Source organism: Manis pentadactyla, chromosome X (assembly GCF_030020395.1).
Source record: "Manis pentadactyla isolate mManPen7 chromosome X, mManPen7.hap1, whole genome shotgun sequence".
Lineage (NCBI taxonomy): Eukaryota > Metazoa > Chordata > Mammalia > Pholidota > Manidae > Manis > Manis pentadactyla.
The window spans coordinates 76,694,760-76,718,068 of record NC_080038.1 but is presented as its reverse complement, the minus strand read 5'-3'; the positions used below and the strand labels follow the sequence as shown (position 1 = coordinate 76,718,068).

The 23,309-nt window shown below is 35.2% G+C and overlaps 2 protein-coding genes across 2 annotated transcripts in view; one reads left to right on the top strand and one right to left on the bottom strand.

Annotated features, from left to right (window-relative positions):
- HDX (highly divergent homeobox) overlaps positions 1 to 23,309 on the top strand; it is a 314,801-nt gene that overhangs the window by 35,376 nt on the left and 256,116 nt on the right. Inside the window, exon 3 of the mRNA XM_057495440.1 lies at positions 600 to 1,715. Coding sequence (XP_057351423.1) covers positions 600 to 1,715 — 1,116 coding nt within the window. The remainder of the gene's footprint in view (positions 1 to 599; positions 1,716 to 23,309) is intronic.
- On the bottom strand, positions 10,779 to 12,075 carry LOC118922492 (solute carrier family 25 member 43-like). The gene is given in 1 exon segment (XM_036905353.2): positions 10,779 to 12,075. A coding segment is annotated over 1 exon segment (1,023 nt). The 5' UTR covers positions 12,061 to 12,075; the 3' UTR covers positions 10,779 to 11,037.

Here is a 23,309-nt window from a genome sequence, read left to right as displayed (position 1 = left end):
GATAGCACAAAGATGCATGTACAATGATGTGTATTGCAGTATGGTTATACTAGTGAATATTACTAAAAGTAATCTAGGAATATAACAATATTTAAATTTAGCAAGTTGTGATATATTCAAAGAGTAAGTGTATATTAGTTTAACTATACAATGAGCATTTTCCAATGTCATTAAGTATCCTACTTTAGATATGCTTCCAATTTTTCATATTACAAATATATCATGACCATCATTGCATATAAACTTTGTTTACATCTATGATTATTTGTTAAGATAAATTCCAAGAAGTGAACTTACTAGGACTAGGGATATAAACCCTTTTAGGGTTCTTGCTGCAGGCTAATTAGATGGATTTTGAGCATAAGTGGAGCAATAATACAATTTTGTTATCAAAGTTCCTAGATTTTTATTAAATGGGAGTCTCTGGTCATCTCTGAACTTATAATTTAGTTATTTGTCTTTTTATAGTATCTTATTTCTTTTAAATTTTTATAGACCTGTGTTCTATGTTAAATAAGAATGCAATATATCTCATAGAAATTGTTCTTTCTCTTTTTTTGTTAAGAGCTTTTCCATTGAATCGTTTTTTATCCTTCCAGACGTGGGTTGGCAATAAGAGAAGAAAGATGAGTAGTAAGAATTCTGAATCAGGAGCAGCAACAGCAGGAACTGTTTCCGGTACCTCTTTGGCAGCTCCAGACATTACAGTCAGAAATGTGGTTAACATTGCTCGACCCTCAAGCCAACAGTCTTCTTGGACATCTGCCAATAAGGATGTCATTGTAACTGGTATATATAGTCCAGCTAGTTCATCAAGTAGGCAAGGGACAACCAAACATACAAATACACAAATTGCAGAAGCACATAAAATCCCTCTTCAGAAAACGGCCAGTAAAAATGCAACTGAGTTTCAGTTGCACATTCCCGTTCAAAGACAAGTAGCACACTGTAAAAATGCCTCCCTGCTCGTAGGTGAGAAAACAATTATTTTGTCAAGACAGACAAGTGTGCTAAATGCTGGCAATTCTGTATACAGTCACAGAAAGAAAAATTATGGCAGTCCTTCAGTGCAAGCCTCTGAGATGATGGTACCTCAAAAGCCATCTGTGTGCCACCGACCTTGCAAAATTGAACCAGTTGGAATTCCAAGGTCATACAAGCCTGAATACACAGGTCAAGGATCACATAACTTGTGTGGGCAAAAGCCACCTATTAGAGACCCTTACTGCAGAACACAAAATTTGGAAATTCGTGAAGTATTTTCATTGGCGGTTAGTGATTACCCCCAGAGAATTCTGGGAGGGAATGGCCCACACAAGCCTAGTTCAGCCGAACCAACTTATTTGTCCATTGCAATGGAGACTGGAGATGCTGATGATGAGTATGCCAAAGAGGAAGAGTTGGCATTGATGGGAGCACAGACACCAAGCTACTCAAGATTTTACGAGAACAGCAGTTCCCTTCGAGCTGAGAACCAAAGTACAGCTTTGCTCAGACCAGGAAGAAATATGCCTAATTCGCAGATGGTGAATATTAGAGACTTGTCAGATAATATACTGTATCAAAACAGAGACTACCACTTGACACCACGGACCTCACTGCATACAGCATCTACTACAATGTACAGTAATACTAATCCATCACGGAGTAATTTATCTTCACATTTTGCATCATCAAACCAATTGAGGTTATCACAAAACCAAAACAATTACCAGGTAATGTGTAAGTTTATTTTTAAAAAGGTTTTAAAAGCTTTGTTTGGCATAAAAAGCTGTGTTGATATCCAGTTAGACTTGAGACCTAGGTCACTTTACTCATAGTTTGAAGGAATTTGAGAATTTTTTTGTTTCAAAGTCATGGTTTGGGGTCACCTCTCTGAAGAGTCTTATGTTTTCTTTGACATGAATAAAAATGGTGAGTTTTTCATGGAATATAAACATTTTTATAACATGACAGCTTTCTTCTGATATTTAAAATTATTTTGTTCAGAAAATAGTAGCCTTATGGAAACCAAATATCAAATAAGAATAAATTGGCTAGGTTCATCCCTTTGAATATAAGTTATTTGTATAATGACTTTTTACTTGCACTTTGGAAAGGTGTGTCTACATGAGTGGTACTTTCCCTGGGTACATTGCCAGGCAAGTCAATCATTTCTCTAGGTGAAATGGCTGAGAAGCTGGAGCCTGCAGTAACTCAGCCAACTCCTTTTTCTAAAAGTAAATGCTTTTAAGTGGAACATTGATCAAATAGTCTTTTAGAAAATGTTTATGGGGAGTGACAGAGTAAGAATTAAAGCAATTTTAGATCTGTACAAAAAATAGGTGTTAATTCTTTACTGTTTCATATATTCAAGTGTTTAGATATGCTTCAAATAATCTTAACTGAGTTATAAGCCTACCTAAGAACAACACTTAAGGCCATAGAGCTCTCTGAAAAATCTGCTTAGAGAATTTGAACAGCAAGGCATGATATATTTGCCATTTTCCCTTGCTACCAGGTCGACCCTTTAATTTGTTCAACCACAGCATTTAAGGTTTTTCTGGATTTAAGATGCTTCCAGACTATCCTCAAATAACATAAAGAAACAGCTCCTCTTAACTCCCTTCATCTTATTACTCCCTGATTCAAAATGAAAAGCAGTAACAGAGTATAGGAAATATATCTCTGGCAATTAGCCCTAACAGATGAGGACCCCATCATTATTAGTAGTCATTTCTTATTGAAAATTTGCTCATTTTCTTTATTTGCTCTTTCCTAAAGCATGCTTAAAGTAACATTGAATCATACCATTAATATCTTCCCCAATGCCCCTTTTCATTTACCTACATTTTTGTACCTCTTTACCTTTTCAGTGTTGTTCTTAATAATAACAACAATAACATTTGCTAACAATAACAGTAACATTTATTGAGGGCTTTCCATATACCAGGTGCACCATCAGTCACTTTATATACTTTATCTCATTAGTCTTCATGATAATCTGGACATACAGTTATTTTATCAATATTTTAATAACTTATTCAGGATCACACAGCCAGTACATGACAGAACCAGGATTCCAACTCAGAAATATATTATATGGATTTTTTTCCCTTCTTTACCATACATCCCAATGATTTCAACTGTATTAGAATTTGGAAGCCTGAGAGTTCAAAAGTTTTTAAATTTTTCATAAGTCAACTGCTCCCTTAAGTATAGCTTAGCCTATAGTTTTATCTTTTTATAGTCTCTACTTTTTCCTGATAGAACTTTAAATTTTTTTTATAAAAAAGCTTTTATGTGGAATAAAATTTAACATTTTTTGTTTTCAATAGTAATTTCTTTAAAGAAAGGCAGTCTGACATAACGATTTAGAGCATGAGCTTAGAGCCTGATCGACCTGGATTCAAATCTAGACTCTGGCACTTTCTACTTGTGTGATCTCAGGCAGGTGACATAACTTCTGTGTAACAGCTTCCTCATGTATAATGCGGTTAAGAAACCTACTTTGCAGGAATGCAGTTACATGAAATGACACAATCTGTACAAGTTTCCTTGTACATTCCCTGGCACATACATTTTATTATACTTATGATCTTATAGTTGGAAAGTTAAACTCTGCCAGTCAAGGTTTCCTTTACATTCCGTTTTAAGTAAAATATTGCAGAATCCACAATTATCACAGGGCAGTTGATGAAGAATAGATGTATTACAGGCTGAGACAGTAATGGAGATCAGACAGACGAGATCAGCTATCAACCTCACCATAATATATGTATTAAAATCCCTTGTATTCTTATTTATGTTATGCCAGACCTCCTCCAACTTGACCTGAGACAGTATCATAGAATGTTCACAGAGAATGCTTGGGACATAACTTTGCCTCAAGTTTCTTTTGATTAGTTGAGATTTGAGGAAACCACAGCAGCCTGGGGAGTGTAGTTCATGAAGATTAATGTCTTACTCAATTTGGGCTACTATAGCAAAAATACCATGGGTGGATTAAACAACAAACATGTATTTCTTACAGTTCTGGAACCTGGGAAGCCTCAGATGAAGGTGCTGGGAAATTTGGTGCCTGGTGAGGGCCTGCTTCCTAATTCTTAGATAGCCAACTTCTCACTCTGTTCTCATATTGCAGAAGGAGCAAAGTAGCTCTCTGGGGTCTCTTTTGTAAGGGCACTAATTCCATTCACGAGGGCTCCATCCTCATGAGCTAATCATCTCCCAAAAGCCTTACCTCCAAGTACCATTACACTCGGTATTATTAGGTTTCAACATATGGATTTGGCTGGGACACAACTTTCAGTCCATAGTAGTTATTCTCCAAGATTTTGATGAATTTCTATTACCAAGTTGTATTACTGTTAGATCAGGACCTAGAATAATAGAACCTATGGCCATCTTGGCAACTTTCTATCTATGAAACTAGAAGCAAGAAAGCAATTCTCTTTAGTTTCTGACCCTGGGGCTATATAGCATAGATATCTACCCCTTCAGTCTGTTTTACCAGATAGCTTCAAGCTAAGGTCTTATTCTTAGAGGATATTCTAGTCCCAAGCTATCTAGGTGAGTGAGTGCAAATTGAGGATAACCTAGAGAATTCTAACAGGTTGAAATCAGCCCTGTTTTGGAGCTACTTGAGAATACCATATTAAGGGTTGAAGTGGTAGTAAGAAAACTGTCAGGTGGTGGCTCCACTGGAATACTCTAGCCCAGTTCTATTTAAAAACACTTTCCAGGCTAACTTTACTCCTTTGAGGCAGATTGAAACCACATTGGTCTCCATGCCATTCACTTTTCATATTATTATTATGTCAGTCTCCCTGTTCATAATAAGAGTGTTGTGATGACTAAAGTTTGACATGTGGTGACAATATATGTGAAGATTTTAGAGCATTTTGGAAGCTAAGTGCTATAAATACCAGATTTTTTATTGCAGTTATTATTGTGGCTTATTAATGAACTGTGTTTCCATGTCTCATGAACTTCATCAGGATTTAGGAAATTAATTGCAGGAGAACACTTTGAGTTTTTCTTTGAAAGGTATTTTATTAAGTTTCCCCATCAGTGAAAGTGCTTTCATAGTGCCCTCCAAATTTCTTCAGTATTTATGGGCTTCAGGGTATTTTTTAAAAGAAGCATGAAAGTTGTAGAAATTTTAACATCATGGCATTCTTTATCAATACAAATGATATTTTGACCTGAAGAAAGTGAAAGCCAATGAGATTGAATGACTATGTAAACTAACTCTCAGGCAAATATTCATCTTAAAAAAAGTAATAGTATTCTGAGTTGAATGGGTGTAGTTAGCAGGGATAATTTCTAAACAGTTTCATTGAGATATAATTCACATAGTAGAGTTCACATATTAAAAGCATACAGTTATGTTGCTTTTAGTATATTCACACAGTCATTCAAGCGGCACCACAATTTAATTTTAGAACATTTCATTACTCAAAAATGAACTACATACTCATTAGCTCAAGAAACCCCCCATCCACAATTACTAATCTTTCTGTCTCTATGGATTTACCCACTCTGGATATTATTACAAATGGAATTATACAATATGTGGCCTTTTGTGACTGTCTTCTTTCAGATAGCATAATACTTTCAAGGTTCATCTATGTTGTAGTATGTATTAGCATTTCATTGTTTTATATTACTTTACGATATTCCATTGTATGTATAAAGCATATATTGTTTATTCATTCATGGGTTGATGGACATTTGGGTTGTTCCCACATTTGTCTTTTATGAATAATACTGCTAATAATGAACATTTGTATACAAATTTTTGTGTGAGTATATGTTTTCAAATCTCTTGGGTGTATATCTAAGAGTGGATTTCTAATTTGTATTGTAACTGTATGTTTAAAGTTTTTATGAACTGCCAATTTCTTTTTCCCAAAGTGGCTGTACCACTTTAACATTCTCACCATCAATGTATAAGGAATTCAACTTCTCCACATACTGACCAGCACATATTATGTCAGTCATTTTGATTATAGCCACTATCATCAGTCTAAAATATCTCATGGAGGTTTTGTTTTGCATTTCCTTAATAGCTAACACTCAAGGTCTTTTCATGTGCTTATTTCCACTTGAATATCTTATTTGGAGAAATGTCTATTCAGATAATTTATTCATTTTTTGAATTTGTTACTTTTCTCTTTTTGAGTTCCAAGTGTTCAGTTCTTTATATATTATCTGTACTAGTTCTTATCAAATATATGACTTGCAAATATTTTCTCCCTACTCCATATATTGTATTTTCACTTTCTTGATATTATTTATATACAAATGTTTCAATTTTGATGAAGTCCAGTTTATCTATTTTGTCTATCTCTTGTGCTTTTGGTGTTATATATAAGAAACTATTACCTAAGCCAAAGTAATGATGACTGGCTCCTATGTTTTCCTCTAATAATTTTATACTTGTATATAATACATGTAGGCCTGTCATCTGTTTTGAGACAGCTTTTGTGTATGATGTGAGATAGGAGATCACCTTGATTCTTTTCCATAGAGATATCCCAGCACCATTTTTTGAAAATATATACATTCCCCATTGAATGGCCTGCCATCCTTCTCAAAATCAATTGATCATATGTAAGAGTTTATTTCTGACCTCTCAGTTCTATTCCGTTGATGTATATGTCTATCCTTATACTAAAACCACACTGTTTTGATTACTGCAACTTTGTGTTAGGTTTTAAAATTGGAAAGTGTGTGTCTTCTGTATTCTACTGTTTCAAAATTATTTTGACTATTCTGGATTACTTGCATTTGTACATGAATTTTAAGATAAGCTTATCAATTTTTGAAAAAAAGCCAGCTGGAATTTTGATAAAGATTGTGTCCATTCTGTAGTTCAATTTTGGGAACATTGCTCTATTAATAATATTGTATCTCCTGAACCATAAACATACTATGCCTTTACAGTTATTAGATCTTTAATTTCTTTCAACAATGTGTTCTTCTTTTTAGTAAATTCTTGTACTTATTTTGTTAAATTTATTCCTAATATATAACTCTTTTTGATGCTATTTTAAGTGGAATTTCTTTTTTAATTTAACTATTAAATTAATTAAATGATTGTTTATTTAGTTTTGTATATTGATCTTGTATCCTGAAGATGTGTTAATCCATTAGTTATAATAGACAGTAGTGGATTCCTGAGGGTTTTCTATATGTAAAATAATGCCATCTACAAGCACAGATAGCTTCACTTGTGAAAAACCTTACCACATTTTATTTCTTTTTCTTGACTAATTGCTAGTTTCTCTAGTAAAATATTGAACAGAAGTGTTAAGACCAGATATATTTATCTTCTTGATCTTAGGTGGAAAACACAGGATGAGGAAGTTCCCTTTTACTCCTGGTTTGTTGAATGCTTTTATCATAAAAGGGTTTTGGATTTTTGTCAAATATTTCTGCACCTAATGAGATATTCATGTACATTTTTTCATTTATTCTATTAATATGGAGTAATGCATTTATTGGTTTTCTTTTTACTTTTTTTGGTATTTATTTTCTTCTATATCTTTTATTTTCAGTTTTATTAAGATATGCTTAATATACATCACTGTATAAGTTAAACGTGTTCTGTGTAATTTCACTTACATGTGTTATGAAATTATTACCACAATATGTTTAGTTAACATCCATCATCTCACATAGATATAAAAAAATGAAAAAGAAAAAAGTGTTTTTTTCCTTGTGATGAGAACTCTTGGGGACTACTCTCTTAACAACACTCAAATATAGCATACAGCAGTGTTAATTATAGTTATCATGTTGTACATTATATCCTTAGTACTTATTTATCTTATAATTGAAAGTTGTACATTTTGCCAATTTCATCTAATTCCTCCTCCCCAAACTCACTCCTCTGGTAACCATGAAGCCAATCCCTTTCTGTATGAAGTTGTTTTCCTTTTTTTAGATCCCACATATAAGTGAGATCATACAGTACTTGTTTTTTTATGTCTGACTGAATTCACATAGCATTATTCACTCAAGGTCCATCTGTATTACTGCCAATGGCAGGATTTCCTTCTTTTTATGGTTGAATATTATTCTATTGTGTTTTTATCTACCTATATCTTCATCTAAATCTCTATACCTATATGTGTATCTATATATCAAAACTACTTTATCCATTGATCTGTTGATGGCCACTTAGGTTGTTTCCATATATTGGCTATTGTAAATAATGCTGTTATGTACATGGAGATGCACATATCTCTTCAACAAAGAGTTTTCATTTCCTTTGGGTATATATCCAGAAATGAAATTTCTGGATCACATGATAATTCTATATTTAATTTTTTCAGTATGCTCCATACTGTTTTATGTAGTGGCTGAACCAATTTACAGTCTCATCAATAGTGCACAGGGTTCCCTTTTATCCCTCATTCTTACCAGCATTTGTTATCTCTTATATTTTTTAGGGTAGCCATTCTAACAGTAAGGAGGTGATATCTCATTGTGATTTTGATTTGCATTTCCCTTATGATTAGTGATTTTTAGCAGCTTTTCATGTTCCTATTGACTATTCATGTATCTTCTTAAAAATATCTGTTTGGGTCCTCTGCCCATTTTTAATTGTATTTTTTGTTTTGCTATTGATTTGTATGAGTTACATACATATTTTAGATATTAACCCCTCATAGATACATGACTTGTAAATATTTTCTCCATTCAGTATGTTGCCTATTCACTTTGATGATTTCCTTTTCTGTACAGAAGCTTTTTAGTTTGATGTAGTCACACCTGTTTTTTTTTGTTGTTGTTGTTGTTTGTGCTTTAGATTTCATACATATAGAAATCATTTCTAAGACCCCTGTCAAGTAGCTTTTTTCCTAAGTCTTCTAGGAGTTTTAATAGTATCCAGCCTTACAGTTAAGTCTTTAATCCATTTTGAATTAGTTTTTGTAAGTGATTAAAGATAGGGGTCTAGTTTCATTCTTTTGCATATGAATACCCAATTTTCCCATCACCATTTATTGGAGAAACTGTCTTTTCTCCATTGTGTATTCTTGTCCACCTTGTCAAATATTAGTTTACCGTATATGCATTGGTTCATTTCTTTGATCTCAATTTTGTTCCATTGCTCTATGTGTATGTTTTTATGCCAGCACCATACTGTTTTGATTACTATAGCTTTATAATGTAGCTTGAAATCAGGAAGTATGATGCCTCTTGCTTTTTTTTTCTCAGGAGTGTTTGATTATTAGGGATTCTTTGTGCTTCCCTATCATTTTTAAATTATTTTCTACTTCAGTAGAAAATGCCATTGGAATCTTGATAGGGATTGCATTGTACTTATAGATGGCTTTGGAGAGGATGAACATTGTAACAATATTAATTCTTACAATCCATGAACACAAGCTAACATTCCATTTATTTCTCTTTTCAATTTCTTTCATCATTGTCATGTAGCCTTCTGAGTAGAGATTTTTCACTTTTTTTTCCCACTTACTTTATTGAAAAAAATAATCCAACCAGAGTTCAGAAAACATTCGTGTGTGTGGCAGTAGCAAGAGCTTAGCTATCTATCTCACAACACTTGCAGAAGATACTCAGGAGATATTAATATGATGTAAGTAACCTGAGGTTAGGATTTTAGATTTAGTAAAAAATATATATATACTTTTTGCAGTTTTCAGAACTTTTACAAAAAGTTGTTAACCTCAAGGAAAATAGAGTAACAGCCATGAACTATGCACTCTGGGTAACAATCTGTGACCCTCCAAATGCTAACAGATTGGACTACAGATGAGGTTTTCACATGTCTGTTAACTGATAATTCTCTGTAAAACAGTCTGCCACAGCAGTTGGAAAAATGAGTTATTTTGGTATATTTTAATAGGATAAAGCTCTGAGAGTTTAAAGATTTTGGCCAGTATATATTTAACCATAATTTTATAAATCAGATTTGTAATGAAAGAGCAACATAAAATTTTTCTTTGGAAATTAGATTTAATAGGGTAAAGTACTTTCAACATACTGAAAGTATATGTGTGGATATATAAATTAACAACTTAATAGAAGATAGTTTTTTAATGCACAGATAGGCACCATCTGAAAGTAGTTATATAAACTTGACACAGAGTTCCCAAGGTGGAATAGTCCAAAATCTGACTTTTAAAAAACCTAGTAGAGATGAGTCTGAAATGTTTTTGTTCAGTTACATTTTTTTTTGGTAGGTGTGTCAAAGGTCCTATTTGATCCTTTCTAGTCAACTGGGACATCTTGTGGGAATAACTTAAGTTGACTAGGTGATTGATTTTCAGGGTAGATTTGCAAAGCAATTTAAATAGGCATAGAATTCAGGCTACTTGAACTGTACATGATTTCAAACAGAATAAGGTCTTTTGGGGCATGCAGTCATGGTCAAAATCACTTTCCTGAAATATGAGATTCCTGAAACACCTAATCCTGGCATGCTTAAAATTTAAATAAAGAAGGATGGTTCTACTATGATCCTGATAACTTTTAAATGTTACATGTTTTCATTTAGTTTCTAATAAGGCATAATTTACACTGTTGTATGTACATTCAGAAGTCAGCAAAGATTACGAGTTCCAGATCAACTGTATTGGGAAGTCTCAGGTCAAACTGAACAAAATGAGACTGATGTGGGTTAGTGCAAGCTGTGACCCTGTAGCAGAGCTCACGCCATGGTATCTGCTCAGCCACTTCAACTACAGGCTGCTTTGAGGTGTCATGGCAATGCTGTTTCTTTGGTGTCACATAAACTGCAGGTTTGCATTCAGGGTGTAAACTGTACATTTCATTACTGCTAGGTTTTGTTGTAAAATCTGATAGAATGTCAGTCATGAGATGGTCATGTTGGGAAATCTCGTGGGGCACGTGTTCACAGGGACATCAGTTTGAAGCTCAGAGGTGGTGTATGGCTGAATCTTCTCATTTCCAATAGCAGCAGACAGGAGTACCTTCTCGTTACTCCACACATGCACAATTAGTAGGCTACTTTTGTCTTTGACTGCAACACACCTTCAGTCTGTGCACTTCCAGTTCCATTTAAACAGTTGGATTTTTAGACTTCAGTTGTCCAGTTTTGAATTTTTTTAATTCGCGTAATTCCTGGGGCTTCAAACTCTGATCCACTCCTGGGGTCAATTTATAGCTCAGAGGAGACACAGTGTAACCATTTTGGTAAAGACAGATTCTCTTGCAGAACTCAAAGGTACCAAACATAACTCCAAAATATGGAACTATCTTCAGTAAGTTGGCTGTCAATCCATTCCAGAGCCCCAGTACCCCTTGGGTCCTCACTATCTGCCGAAAGCAGTCCACTACTCCTGAGAAATGGACATCTACTCTTCCGCAGTGGGGAAGGTAAGAGCTCTGAGCCTGCATCTTTCTCTTCATTGTGTCGAAGGGAAAGGAGAGGGTCTGGGTCACTGTAGCAGCCAGGCAGACATTGGCAAAGTTCTGGAGGAGAGAGAACCGATCTTGGGGTGCATTCCAGATTTTCTCCAGATTTGTGTAAACGCGAAGGGAGCCAGCAGCGAAGGGGAGAGCACCTAAAACAGTAAGGGAAACTCCTCGATAAAGGGCCAGGAATCCTTCCTGTTGATAAACAGTAGAAAAAGCATGGAGGATTCCCCCGTAAGATGGTTCCAGCACGTTCTGTACAATCAACCGGGTTTTGATGAGGTCTGTAGGATATATCACAATGGTGGAAACCATGCCTGCAAGACTCCCAGCCATGATGGAACTCCACTGGGAAATATGGCCCAAGTCATCAGTGAACAGCATGACAAACTTGCGGTAGGCGGCGAGCTGAACGGCACTTCAGGGGAAGAGGCGCAGGTACGCCACCGCGTTCCCCTTCCACAGGGCCCGGGGCCCCTCGGCCCGCTACACCAGGAGCCCCGCGGCCCCCGGACCCCGGGCGCGGCCCCGCACGACGCCGACCTGGGCCAGCACGGTGGCGAGCTCCAGCGGCGCGGTGAGGCTGAGGCTCAGCGCCCCCGCCAGCCCGGCGCACAGCAGCCGTTGGCTGCCCGTCAGCCGGCCGTCCCGCCGCCAAGTCACCATCGCGCTTTGCGGGCCCGAGCCTCGGCCCGCCTGGGAGACAGCGTGGCTTGGGCCGGAGGTGGCCGGGCTTTGGCAGAGGGGGCGGGCGAGATTTTTCACTTTTTAGGTTAAATGTATTCCAGGGAATTTTATTCTTTTTGATGCTGTTGTAAATGTGATTGTTTCCTCTTTTTCTTTTTCAGATAACTTGTTATCATGTAGAAATGTTACTGATCTGGGTATATTGATTTGATGTTCTTCAAGTTTATTGAATTTATTTATTATATCTAACAGTATTTTGGTGGAGCCTTTAGGATATTCTGTATATAAAATCATGTCATCTACAAACAGAGAGTGTTTTATTTCTTACTTTCCAATTCTAATGACTTTCACTATGTTGCTTGATTCTTGTGGTTAGGTTTTCCATTAATACACTGAGTAGGAGGGATTAAAGTGGGCACATGTGTCTTGTTCCTGATCTTGGGGTAAAAGCTTTCGTACATTTACAATTAAGTATAATATAAACTGTGTGTTTTACATATATGGCTTTTATTTTTTGTTGAGGTACGTTTCTTCACATCTGATTAATTAAGAGTATTTATCATTAACAGATGATGAATTTCATCATGTTTTTTGTGTCTAATGAGATTGATTATATGATTTTTTTCCCTTCATCCTATTAATGTGATGTATCACATTGATTGATTTGTGTATGTTGAACCATGCTTGCATCCCAAGGATAAATCACACTTGATCATAGTGAAGGATACTTTTAATGTGCTGCTGAATTTGGTCTGCTAGTATTTTAATGAGAATTTTTAGAATTGTTATATTGAGATGCATACATCTTTGTGGACAACTTGATGAATTTTGACATATGTATACACTCATGTAATCATCACCTAGATCAAGATATCAAGCATTCTGACTACTTTCCCCCTTCACATATTTCACCTATCCCCTCTACCCATCCCTCATGGCTTTTATGTTAATCAGGGATATTGGCCTATAGTTTTCATTTCTGCTAGTGTTCCTTTCTGGCTTTAGTATCAAGGTAATGCTCACCTCATAAAATAAGTTTCAGAGTGTTCCTTCCTCCTTGGCTTTTGAAAGAATTTGAGGATTGATGTTAATTCTTCCATAAATATTTAGTAAAACTCACCAAGGAAGCCTTCTGGTCCTAGCATTTTCTTCATTGGGAAATTTTTTATTACTGATTCAAACTCCTTACAAGTAAGTGGTCTGTTCGAATTTTTCTATTTCTTCGTGATTGAGTCTTGTTAGGTTGTATAATTCTGTTTTCAATTCCTTCTAAGTCTTCCTACTTGTTAGTATATAGTTATTCATAGTAGATCTTATTATACTATGCATTTCTGTGGTGTCAGTTGTAATATCTCCTGTTTTATTTATAATTATTTGATTGGATCCTCTATATTTTTCGTTTGGTTAGTCAAGCTAAAGGTTTATCAGATTTATTTTTGTTTTCAAAAAAACACCTCTTCGTTTTGTTATTCTTTCCCATTTTTTCCTGTTCTCTGTTTCATTTATTTCTGCCCTTATGTTCATTATTTCCTTCTGTGTGCTGCCTTTGGGATCAGTTTACTCTTTTTCTAGTTCCTTGAGGCATAGAGTTAGATTATTTGAGATCTTTGCTTTTTAACATAACCATTTATTGTTATGAACTTCCCTCTCAGAACAGCTTCTGCTACATCCCATATATTTTAATGTATTCAATTTCCCTTTCTGTTTTCCTCAAGACACTTTTTAAAATTCCCCTTTAAAATCTTTAATCCATTGGTTGGTCATAAAAGTGTTTAATTTCCATGTATTTGTGAGTTTTCCAGTTTTCCACCTGTTATTTATTTCTAGTTTCATACCATTGTGGTCAAAGAGGTCTATTTTGTCTTATATAAGTATACCTACTCCTCCTTTCATTTGGTTACCATTTGCTTGATATTTTTTTTTCATCCCTTCACTGTCAGTCTATGTATACCTTTAAGGATAGAATGAGTCTCTGGTATACAATGTATAGTTGATTCTTGTTTTTATATTCATTAAGCCATTCTGTGTTTTGATTGGATAATTTAATCCATTTTCATTTCAAGTAATTATTGATGAGTAAAGACTTACTATTGCTATTTGATTCTTTCCTGGCTACTTTGTAGATTCACTATTTCTTGCCTCTTATCCTGCTAAGTTTCATTGTTTTGATGTCTTGGTCATCAGTAGGTTTTCTTAATTAGGCTGTTTTGTTCAATTACTGCAGGATTTTCCCTTGTGGTAACCAGAAAGCTTACATAAAACATTTCAAGATTATAATACCCTTTCTTAAGTTGATAACAACTTAACTTCAATAGCATTCCTAAACTTATGTCTACAATCACTCACATTTTAGGTAATAACTGTTACTTTATTTCTTTTTATTTTTGCTTTTTGTTTTTTATATATAACAATTAATAAAACATGGCTGACATACAGTATTATATTGGTTTCACGTGTACAACATAGTGATTCAACAATTATATAAACTATGTAATGTTCTGCAATATGAGTGTACTTACTAATTCTTAACATACAAAGATATTACCTTATTTCCTAAATTCCCTATGCTGTACATTTCATCCCCTTTTTTTTATTTCATAATGGGAAATGTGTCCCTCTTTATCCCCTTCATCTATTTCACCCATTCTCCCACCCCACCCCCAATGGCAACCAACAGCTTGTTCTCTCTATTTATGAGACAATTTATGCTTTGTTTGTTAACTGGTTTTATTTTTTTTTAGATTCCACATATAAGTGAAGTTGTGGTATTTGTCTTTAACTTATTCCACTTAGTATAACACCCACTAGGTTCATCCATGTTGTCATAAATGGAAAGATTTCATTGTTTTATAACTGCATAAAATTCCATTGTGTATGTATACCACAACTTTTTTTTAATTGAAGTATCATTGACATATAATCTTATACGGGTTTCAAATATACAACACAGTGGTTCCACAGTTACCTATATTAGTAAGGCCCCACCCGCTCTATTATGATTACTATGCATACATAGAAAGATGTTATAGAATCATTGACTATATTTGCCATGCTGTACTGCTATCCCCATGACCAACTTTTATTATGATTGAGTATTATTGTGCCTTTTTATCCACCTCATACTCCCCAACCACTCACCCACTCCAACCCCTCCTCTCATGGTAAAAACTAGCCACTTCTAAGTGTCTGTGAATCTACTGTTGTTTTGTTCATTCTGTTTTGCTTTGTATTTATATTCCACAAATAAGTGAAATCATATGGAATTTTCTTTCACTGCCAGGCTAATTTCTCTGAGCATAAAACCTTCTACATCTATCCTTGTCATTGCATATAGCAGGATTTCATTTTTTATGGCTGAATAATATTCTATTGAGTATATGTACCATGTTTTCTTTATTCATCTATTCATGGACACTGAAGTTGATTCCATATCTTGGATATTTTAAATAATCCATCAATAAACATAGGTGTGCATATCTTTTCATATCAGGGACTTTGTTTTATTCAGGTAAATTCCTACAAGTGGTACCTCTATTTTTAGATTTTTGAGGAGCCTCCAAACTGCTTTCTACAGTGGTTGTACCCATTTACATTCCCACAAATAGTGTAGGAAGGTTTCCATTTCTCCACATCCTTGCCAACACATGTTATTTCTTCTCTTTTGGGTAGTGAACATTAAGACTGGTGTGAGATGATATCTCATTATGGTGTTGATTTGCATGTTTCTGATGATTAGCAATGTGGAGCCATCTTTTCATGTGCCTGTTGGACATCTGTATGTCTTCTTTGGATAAATGTCTGATCAGATTCTTTACCTATATTTTAATTGGGCTATTTTTTATTGAGGCATATGGGTTCTTTATATATTTTAGATGTTAACCCCTCATCAAATAAATCATTTGTGAATATATTATCCTTTAGTGTAGGTTGCCCTTTTGTTCTATGGATGGTATCCTTTGCTGTACAAAAGCTTTTTAGTTTGATGTAGTCCCAATTGTTCAGTTTTTATTTGGCTGCCCTTGCCTGAGGAGATGTGTCTGGGAAAAAATTGTTCATACTTAAGTTCAACATATTTTTGCCTATATTTTCTTCCAAGTCTTTTATGGTTTTATATCTTACATGCAGGTCTTAGATCCATTTCGAGTTTACTTTTGTATATGGAGTTAGGTAGTAATCCAGTTTCATTCTCTTACATGTAGGTGTCCAGGTTTTCCAACACCAGTTATTGAAGAGGTTTTCTTTTTTCTATTGTATTTTCATGGCTCCTTTATCATATATTAATTGACCATATATGTCTGGGTTTATTTATGGGCTCTCTATTCTGTTCCACTGATCTGTGAGTCTGTTCTTCTTCCAGTACTATATTGTTTTGATTACTATACATTTGTAATATAGCTTGAAGTCAAGGAGTGTAATACCCCCAGCTTAGTTCTTCATTCTCAGTATTGCTCTAGCTATTCAGGGTCTTTTGTGGTTCCATACAAATCTTAGAACTATTTGTGCTAGTTTATTGAAAAATGCCATTCACATTTTGATAGGGATTGTATTGAATCTGTAAGTTCCTCTGAGAAGGATGGCCATTTGACAATTTTAATTCTTCCTATCCAACATTATGAGATAGATTTCCATTTATTTGTGTCTTCAGTAATTTCTTTCATGAGTGTCCCATAGATTTCAGAGTATACAATTTTCACCTCCTTGGTTAGGTTTATTCCTAGGTATCTTATACTTTTGATGCAGTTGTAAACAGAATTGTTTTCCTGTTTTCTCTGTCTGCTAGTTTATTGATAGTATATAAGAATGCAACAGATTTCTGTGTATGAATTTTAAATCCTGCAACTTTGCTGAATGCAGTTATTAGTTCTAATAGTTGGTAGACTCTAGGATTTTCTATGTATTGTATGATGTTATCTGCAAATAGTGACAGTTTAACTTCTGCCTTACCAATCTGCATGCCTTTTATTTCTTTGTGTTGTCTGCTTGCCATGGCTAGGACTTCCAGTACTATGTTGTGTAAAAGTCATGAGAGTGGACTTCCTGGTCTTTTTCCTGATCTTAGGGAAAAAGATATAAGTTTTTCAGCATTAAGTATGATGTTGGCTTTGGGTTTACCACATGTGACCTTTATTATTTTGAGGTACCTACCCTCTAAACCCATTTTACTGAAAGTTTTCCATAAATGGATGTTGAATTTCTCATAAATAGATGTCAAATGCTTTTTCAGCATCTTATTGAGATGATCGTGTGTTTTATATCTTTTTGTTAATGTGGTATATGATATTGATTGATATATGAATATTATACCATTCTTGCATCCCTGGAATAAATCCCACTTGGTCATGATGGATGACCCTTTTGATGTATTTTTGAATTTGGATTGCTAATATTTTGTTGAGGATTTTTGCATGTATGTTCAACAGGGATTTGGTCTATAATTTTCTTTTTTTGTAGCATATTTGCCAGTTTTGGTATTAGAGTGATGCTGGCCTCATAGAATGAGTTTGGAAGTATTCCCTCCTCTTCTACTTTTTTGAATACTTTAAGAAGCATGGGTATTAGCTCTTCTTTAAATATTTGGTAGAATTTAGCTGTGAAACCATCTGATCCTGTTGAGAGTTTTTTTTTTTCCAACTCAATTTCATTTCTGGTAGTTGGTGTTTTCAGATTTTCTATTTTTTCCAGGGTCAAACTTGGAAGGTTGTATGTATCTAGGAATTTTAAAATTTTTAATAGGTTCTCCAATTTATTGGCATATAATTTTTCATAGTATTCTTTAATAATTCCTTGTATTTGTGTGGTAGTATTCTGACTATTCCATTTTAATTTATGATTTTATTATTTGTGTCCTCTGTCTTTTATTCTTGATAAGTTTGGCTGTCTGCTTATCTATTTTGTTTGTTTTTGCAAAGGAGCAACAATTGGTTTCATTAATTTCTTTTCTAATTTATTGCCCTATATTTATTTCTGCTCTGATCATTATTATTTTCCTCCTACTAATATTGGGTTTCATTTGTTCTTCCCTTTCTAGTTTCTTTAATTGTGAGACTAGACTCTTTATTTGGGATTGTTCTTGTTGCATGAGGTAGGCCTGTATTGATATGTACTTCTCTCTTAGAACTGCTTTTGTGGTGTCCCACAAATTTTGGACTCTTGAATTTTTGGGTTTTTTTGTCTCCATGTGCTTGATTTCTGCTTTGATTTGTTCATTGATCCATTAATTACTTAGAAGCATATTGTTTAGCCTCCATTTCTTTCTAGGATTTTTTGTTTTCCTTGTGTAGATTATGTCTATTTTCATCCTATTGTTGTCTGAGAGGCTGCTTGATATAATTTCAATATTTTCAAATTTATTCAGGCTGTTCTTGTGGCATAGTATATGATGTGGTATGGAGAGTGTACCATGTACTCTTGAGAAAAATGTGTAACCTGCTGCTTTGGTGCTGAATGTTCTATAGGTATCTGTTAATTTTCTCTAATATTGTTCAGTACCTCTGTTTCCTTATTTATTTTCTGTCTGGTTGATCTGTCTATTGGTATGAGTGGTGTGTTAAAGTCTCCTAAAATGAATGTGTTGCAATCTATTTCCCCCTTTGATTTTGTTAGCATTTGTTTTACATATTTAGGTGCTCCTATGTTGGGTGCATAGGTATTTGTAATGTTTATATTCTTTTGTTGGACTTACCCCTTTATTATTATGTAATGTCCTTCTTTGTCTCTTGTTACTTTTGTTGTTTTGAAGCCTGTTTTGTCTAATACAAGTACTGCAACTTCTGATTTTTTCTCCTTATTGTTTGCATTAAATATCTTTTTCTATCCCATCACCTTTAGTCTGTGTCTTTCTTTGGGTCTGAAATGAATCTCTTGTAGGCAGTATAAAGATGGGTCTTCTTTATCCATTCTGCCTTTCTATGTCTTTTGAGTGGTGCATTCAGTCCATTTATATTTTAGGTAATTATTGATAGATGTATACTTCTTGCCATTTACTAATTGTTTTCTGGTTGTTCATAGCTCCTTTCTATTACTGTATGCCACTCCTTTCTGGCCTGTAAAGTTTCTGCTGAGAAGTATGCTGATAGCCTGATGGGCTTTCCCTTATAAGTAATCTTTTTTCTTTCTCTGGATGCTTTCAATACTCTCTCCTTATCCTTACTCTTTATAATCTTAATTATTATATGTCTTGGTGTTTTCTTCCTGAGGTCCCTTTTGTTAGGGACTCTCTTCATTTCCATGACCAGATATCTATTTCCTTCCCCATATTGGGGATGTTTTCAACAATTACTTAGTCTGATAGACCTTCTATCCCTTTGTCCCTCTCTTCTCTTTCTTGTACCCCTATTATGTTTATATTGTTTCATTTCAATTGGTCACACAGCTCTCTTATCATTCTTCTTTTCCTAGAAATTTTTTCTCTCTGTTCCTCAACTTCGTTGTGTACCTGTTCTCTAATTTCCATCTCATTGATTGTCTCCTCTACTTACAGCAATAAATTATTCATTCCTTCCATTGTATATTTTATTTCAGTTACTGTATTCTTCAGCTCTGAGTGGCTCTTTTTCAGCTGTTGTTTCTCTTTGTTGAAATCCTCCCTGAGATTTTCAATACTTCTCTGCATACCAGTGAGCATATTTATGACTTTTGTTTTTTTTTTTTTTTTTTTTTTATAATAATTATTTTTTATTGAAGGGTAGTTGACACACAGTATTACATTACATGAGTTTCAAGTGTACAACACAGTGGTAGAACATTTATATACATAATTCTAGGTTCCAGCTATCACCCTACCAGGCTGTTACAATATCTTGACTATATTCCTTATGCTATACATTACATCCCGGTTACTAATTTATTTTACCATTGGAAGTCTGTCCTTTTTTTTTTTTTTTTTTTTTTTTTTGTGAGGGCATCTCTCATATTTATTGATCAAATGGTTGTTAACGACAATAAAATTCTGTATAGGGGAGTCAATGCTCAATGCACAATCATTATTCCACCCCAAGCCTAATTTTTGTCAGTCTCCAATCTTCTGAGGCATAACAAACAAGTTTTTACATGTAGAACAAATTCTTACATAATGAATAAGTTACATAGTGAACAGTACAAGGGCAGTCATCACAGAAACTTTCGGTTTTGCTCATGCATTATGAACTATAAACAGTCAGTTCAAATATGAATACTCATTTGGTTTTTATACTTGATTTATATGTGGATACCACATTTCTCTCTTTATTATTATTATTTTTAATAAAATGCTGAAGTGGTAGGTAGATACAAGATAAAGGTAGAAAACATAGTTTAGTGTTGTAAGAGAGCACATGTAGATGATCAGGTGTGTGCCTGTAGACTATGTGTTAATCCAAGCTAGACCAGGGCAATAAAACATCCACGTATGCAGAAGATTTCTCTCAGAACGGGGGGGTGAGGTTCTAAGCCTCACCTCTGTTGATCCCCAATTTCTCACCTGATGGCCCCCCTGCGACTGTGCCTGTCTTAGGTTGTTCCTCCCTTGAGGAATCTTACCCGTCTCTGGCTAACCAGTCATCTTCCGGGGCCATACAGGGAAATGTGAAGTTGGTGAGTGAGAGAGAAGCCTTATTGTTTGAAAAAGTTAGCTTTTTACTTCTTTGCATATTTATGCCCTGTGGCTTCTATGCCCAGCATTTGTCTTGAGGTATCTTTACCACTTGGAAGAATTATGATACTCGGTAAATTTGATATGAGGCACGAATTCTATTTAAGGGTTGTAATTAGGAAGGAAGAAGAAAAGCTATAGAAGTAGCAGGCGGAAGAAAACATGGGAAGATTGATTATTTCTTTGATATATCTTCTTGTAGAGTAACTTCAGCATGTATAGGTTTTAAGCTACTACTTAAATTGCACACACACATTAACATAATAGGAGTATAGTTACATAACCAAAGCATATCTGTAATTACCAGCCATCTGCAGTGAAACCAAGAAAACCAGTTAGGCACCTTAGGCATTTGTGAAAACTTATCTATGATATGGTGGATATTGTCCAAATGAACTTGAACAGTCTGAGAGAAATCAGACAAATTAAAACAACCCATTCCTGGGGACTGTTCACATGCCATATGTTCTTTTAACAATAAATAGTTTGTAGTTGTAAGACTTTGGAGCGCTACAATTTGCACTTCTCCAAATTCTTGGTTGAGTTCCAACAGTATAGATCCAGTCCAATTTTGTTGTTTTACTGTATGCACAGGCCAGCTTAGATATCTCCTTCCTCATTCCCATGGCAGGTCCAGGAACTGGTGGGATGAGTGCATCTACAGCTGTAGCAGTGCGTGGATCTTTGTTGGGGTTTTTTGATGATCATCTTCTGGCATGAGTCTTCCAGAGGGTGCAGATGTTGGAAGTTCTTTTTCATATCGTATCTTAGTTCATTTTCGGGGTAGCCCTATTAGGCTTTGATCCTCTGTATAAACACAAACAGACCCTTTGCCTACACTTTTATATGCCCTTTATACCCTTGTGTAGAACTCGTTGGAGGTTACCACACAGGAACTGCCCTTTTTTTTTTTTTTTTTGCTATCACTAATCTACACTTACATGACGAATATTATGTTTACTAGGCTCTCCCCTATACCAGGTCTCCCCTATAAACCCCTTTACAGTCACTGTCCATCAGCATAGCAATATGTTGTAGAATCACTACTTGCCTTCTCTGTGTTGTACAGCCCTCCCTTTTCTCCTACCCCCCCATGTATGTTAATCTTAATACCCCCCTACTTCTCCCCCCCTTATCCCTCCCTACCCACCCATCCTCCCCAGTCCCTTTCCCTTTGGTACCTGTTAGTCCATTCTTGAGTTCTGTGATTCTGCTGCTGTTTTGTTCCTTCAGTTTTTCCTTTGTTCTTATATTCCACAGATAAGTGAAATCATTTGGTATTTCTCTTTCTCCGCTTGGCTTGTTTCACTGAGCATAATACCCTCCAGCTCCATCCATGTTGCTGCAAATGATTGGATTTGCCCTTTTCTTATAGCTGAGTAGTATTCCATTGTGTATATGTACCACATCTTCTTTATCCATTCATCTATTGATGGACATTTAGGTTGCTTCCAATTCTTGGCTATTGTAAATAGTGCTGCAATAAACATAGGGGTGCATCTGTCTTTCTCAAACTTGATTGCTGCATTCTTAGGGTAAATTCCTAGGAGTGGAATTCCTGGGTCAAATGGTAAGTCTGTTTTGAGCATTTTGATGTACCTCCATACTGCTTTCCACAATGGTTGAACTAACTTACATTCCCACCAGCAGTGTAGGAGGGTTCCCCTTTCTCCACAGCCTCGCCAACATTTGTTGTTGTTTGTCTTTTGGATGGCAGCCATCCTTACTGGTGTGAGGTGATACCTCATTGTAGTTTTAATTTGCATTTCTCTGATAATTAGCGATGTGGAGCATCTTTTCATGTGTCTGTTGGCCATCTGTATTTCTTTTTTGGAGAACTGTCTGTTCAGTTCCTCTGCCCATTTTTTAATTGGGTTATTTGTTTTTTGTTTGTTGAGGCGTGAGAGCTCCTTATATATTCTGGACGTCAAGCCTTTATCGGATGTGTCATTTTCAAATATATTCTCCCATACTGTAGGGATCATTCTTGTTCTATTGATGGTGTCTTTTGCTGTACAGAAGCTTTTCAGCTTAATATAGTCCCACTTACTCATTTTTGCTGTTGTTTTCCTTGCCCGAGGAGATATGTTCAAGAAGAGGTCACTCATGTTTATGTCTAAGAGGTTTTCGCCTATGTTTTCTTCCAGGAGTTTAATGGTTTCATGGCTTACATTCAGGTCTTTGATCCATTTTGAGTTTACTTTTGTATATGGGGTTAGACAATGGTCCAGTTTCATTCTCCTACATGTAGCTGTCCAGTTTTGCCAGCACCACCTGTTGAAGAGACTGTCATTTCGCCATTGTATGTCCATGGCTCCTTTATCAAATATTAATTGACCATATATGTCTGGGTTAATGTCTGGATTCTCTAGTCTGTTCCATTGGTCTGTGGCTCTGCTCTTGTGCCAGTACCAAATTGTCTTGATTACTATGGCTTTATAGTAGAGCTTGAAGTTGGGGAGTGAGATCCCCCCTACTTTATTCTTCTTTCTCAGGATTGCTTTGGCTATTCGGGGTCTTTGGTGTTTCCATATGAATTTTTGAATTATTTGTTCCAGTTCATTGAAGAATGTTGCTGGTAGTTTCATAGGGATTGCAT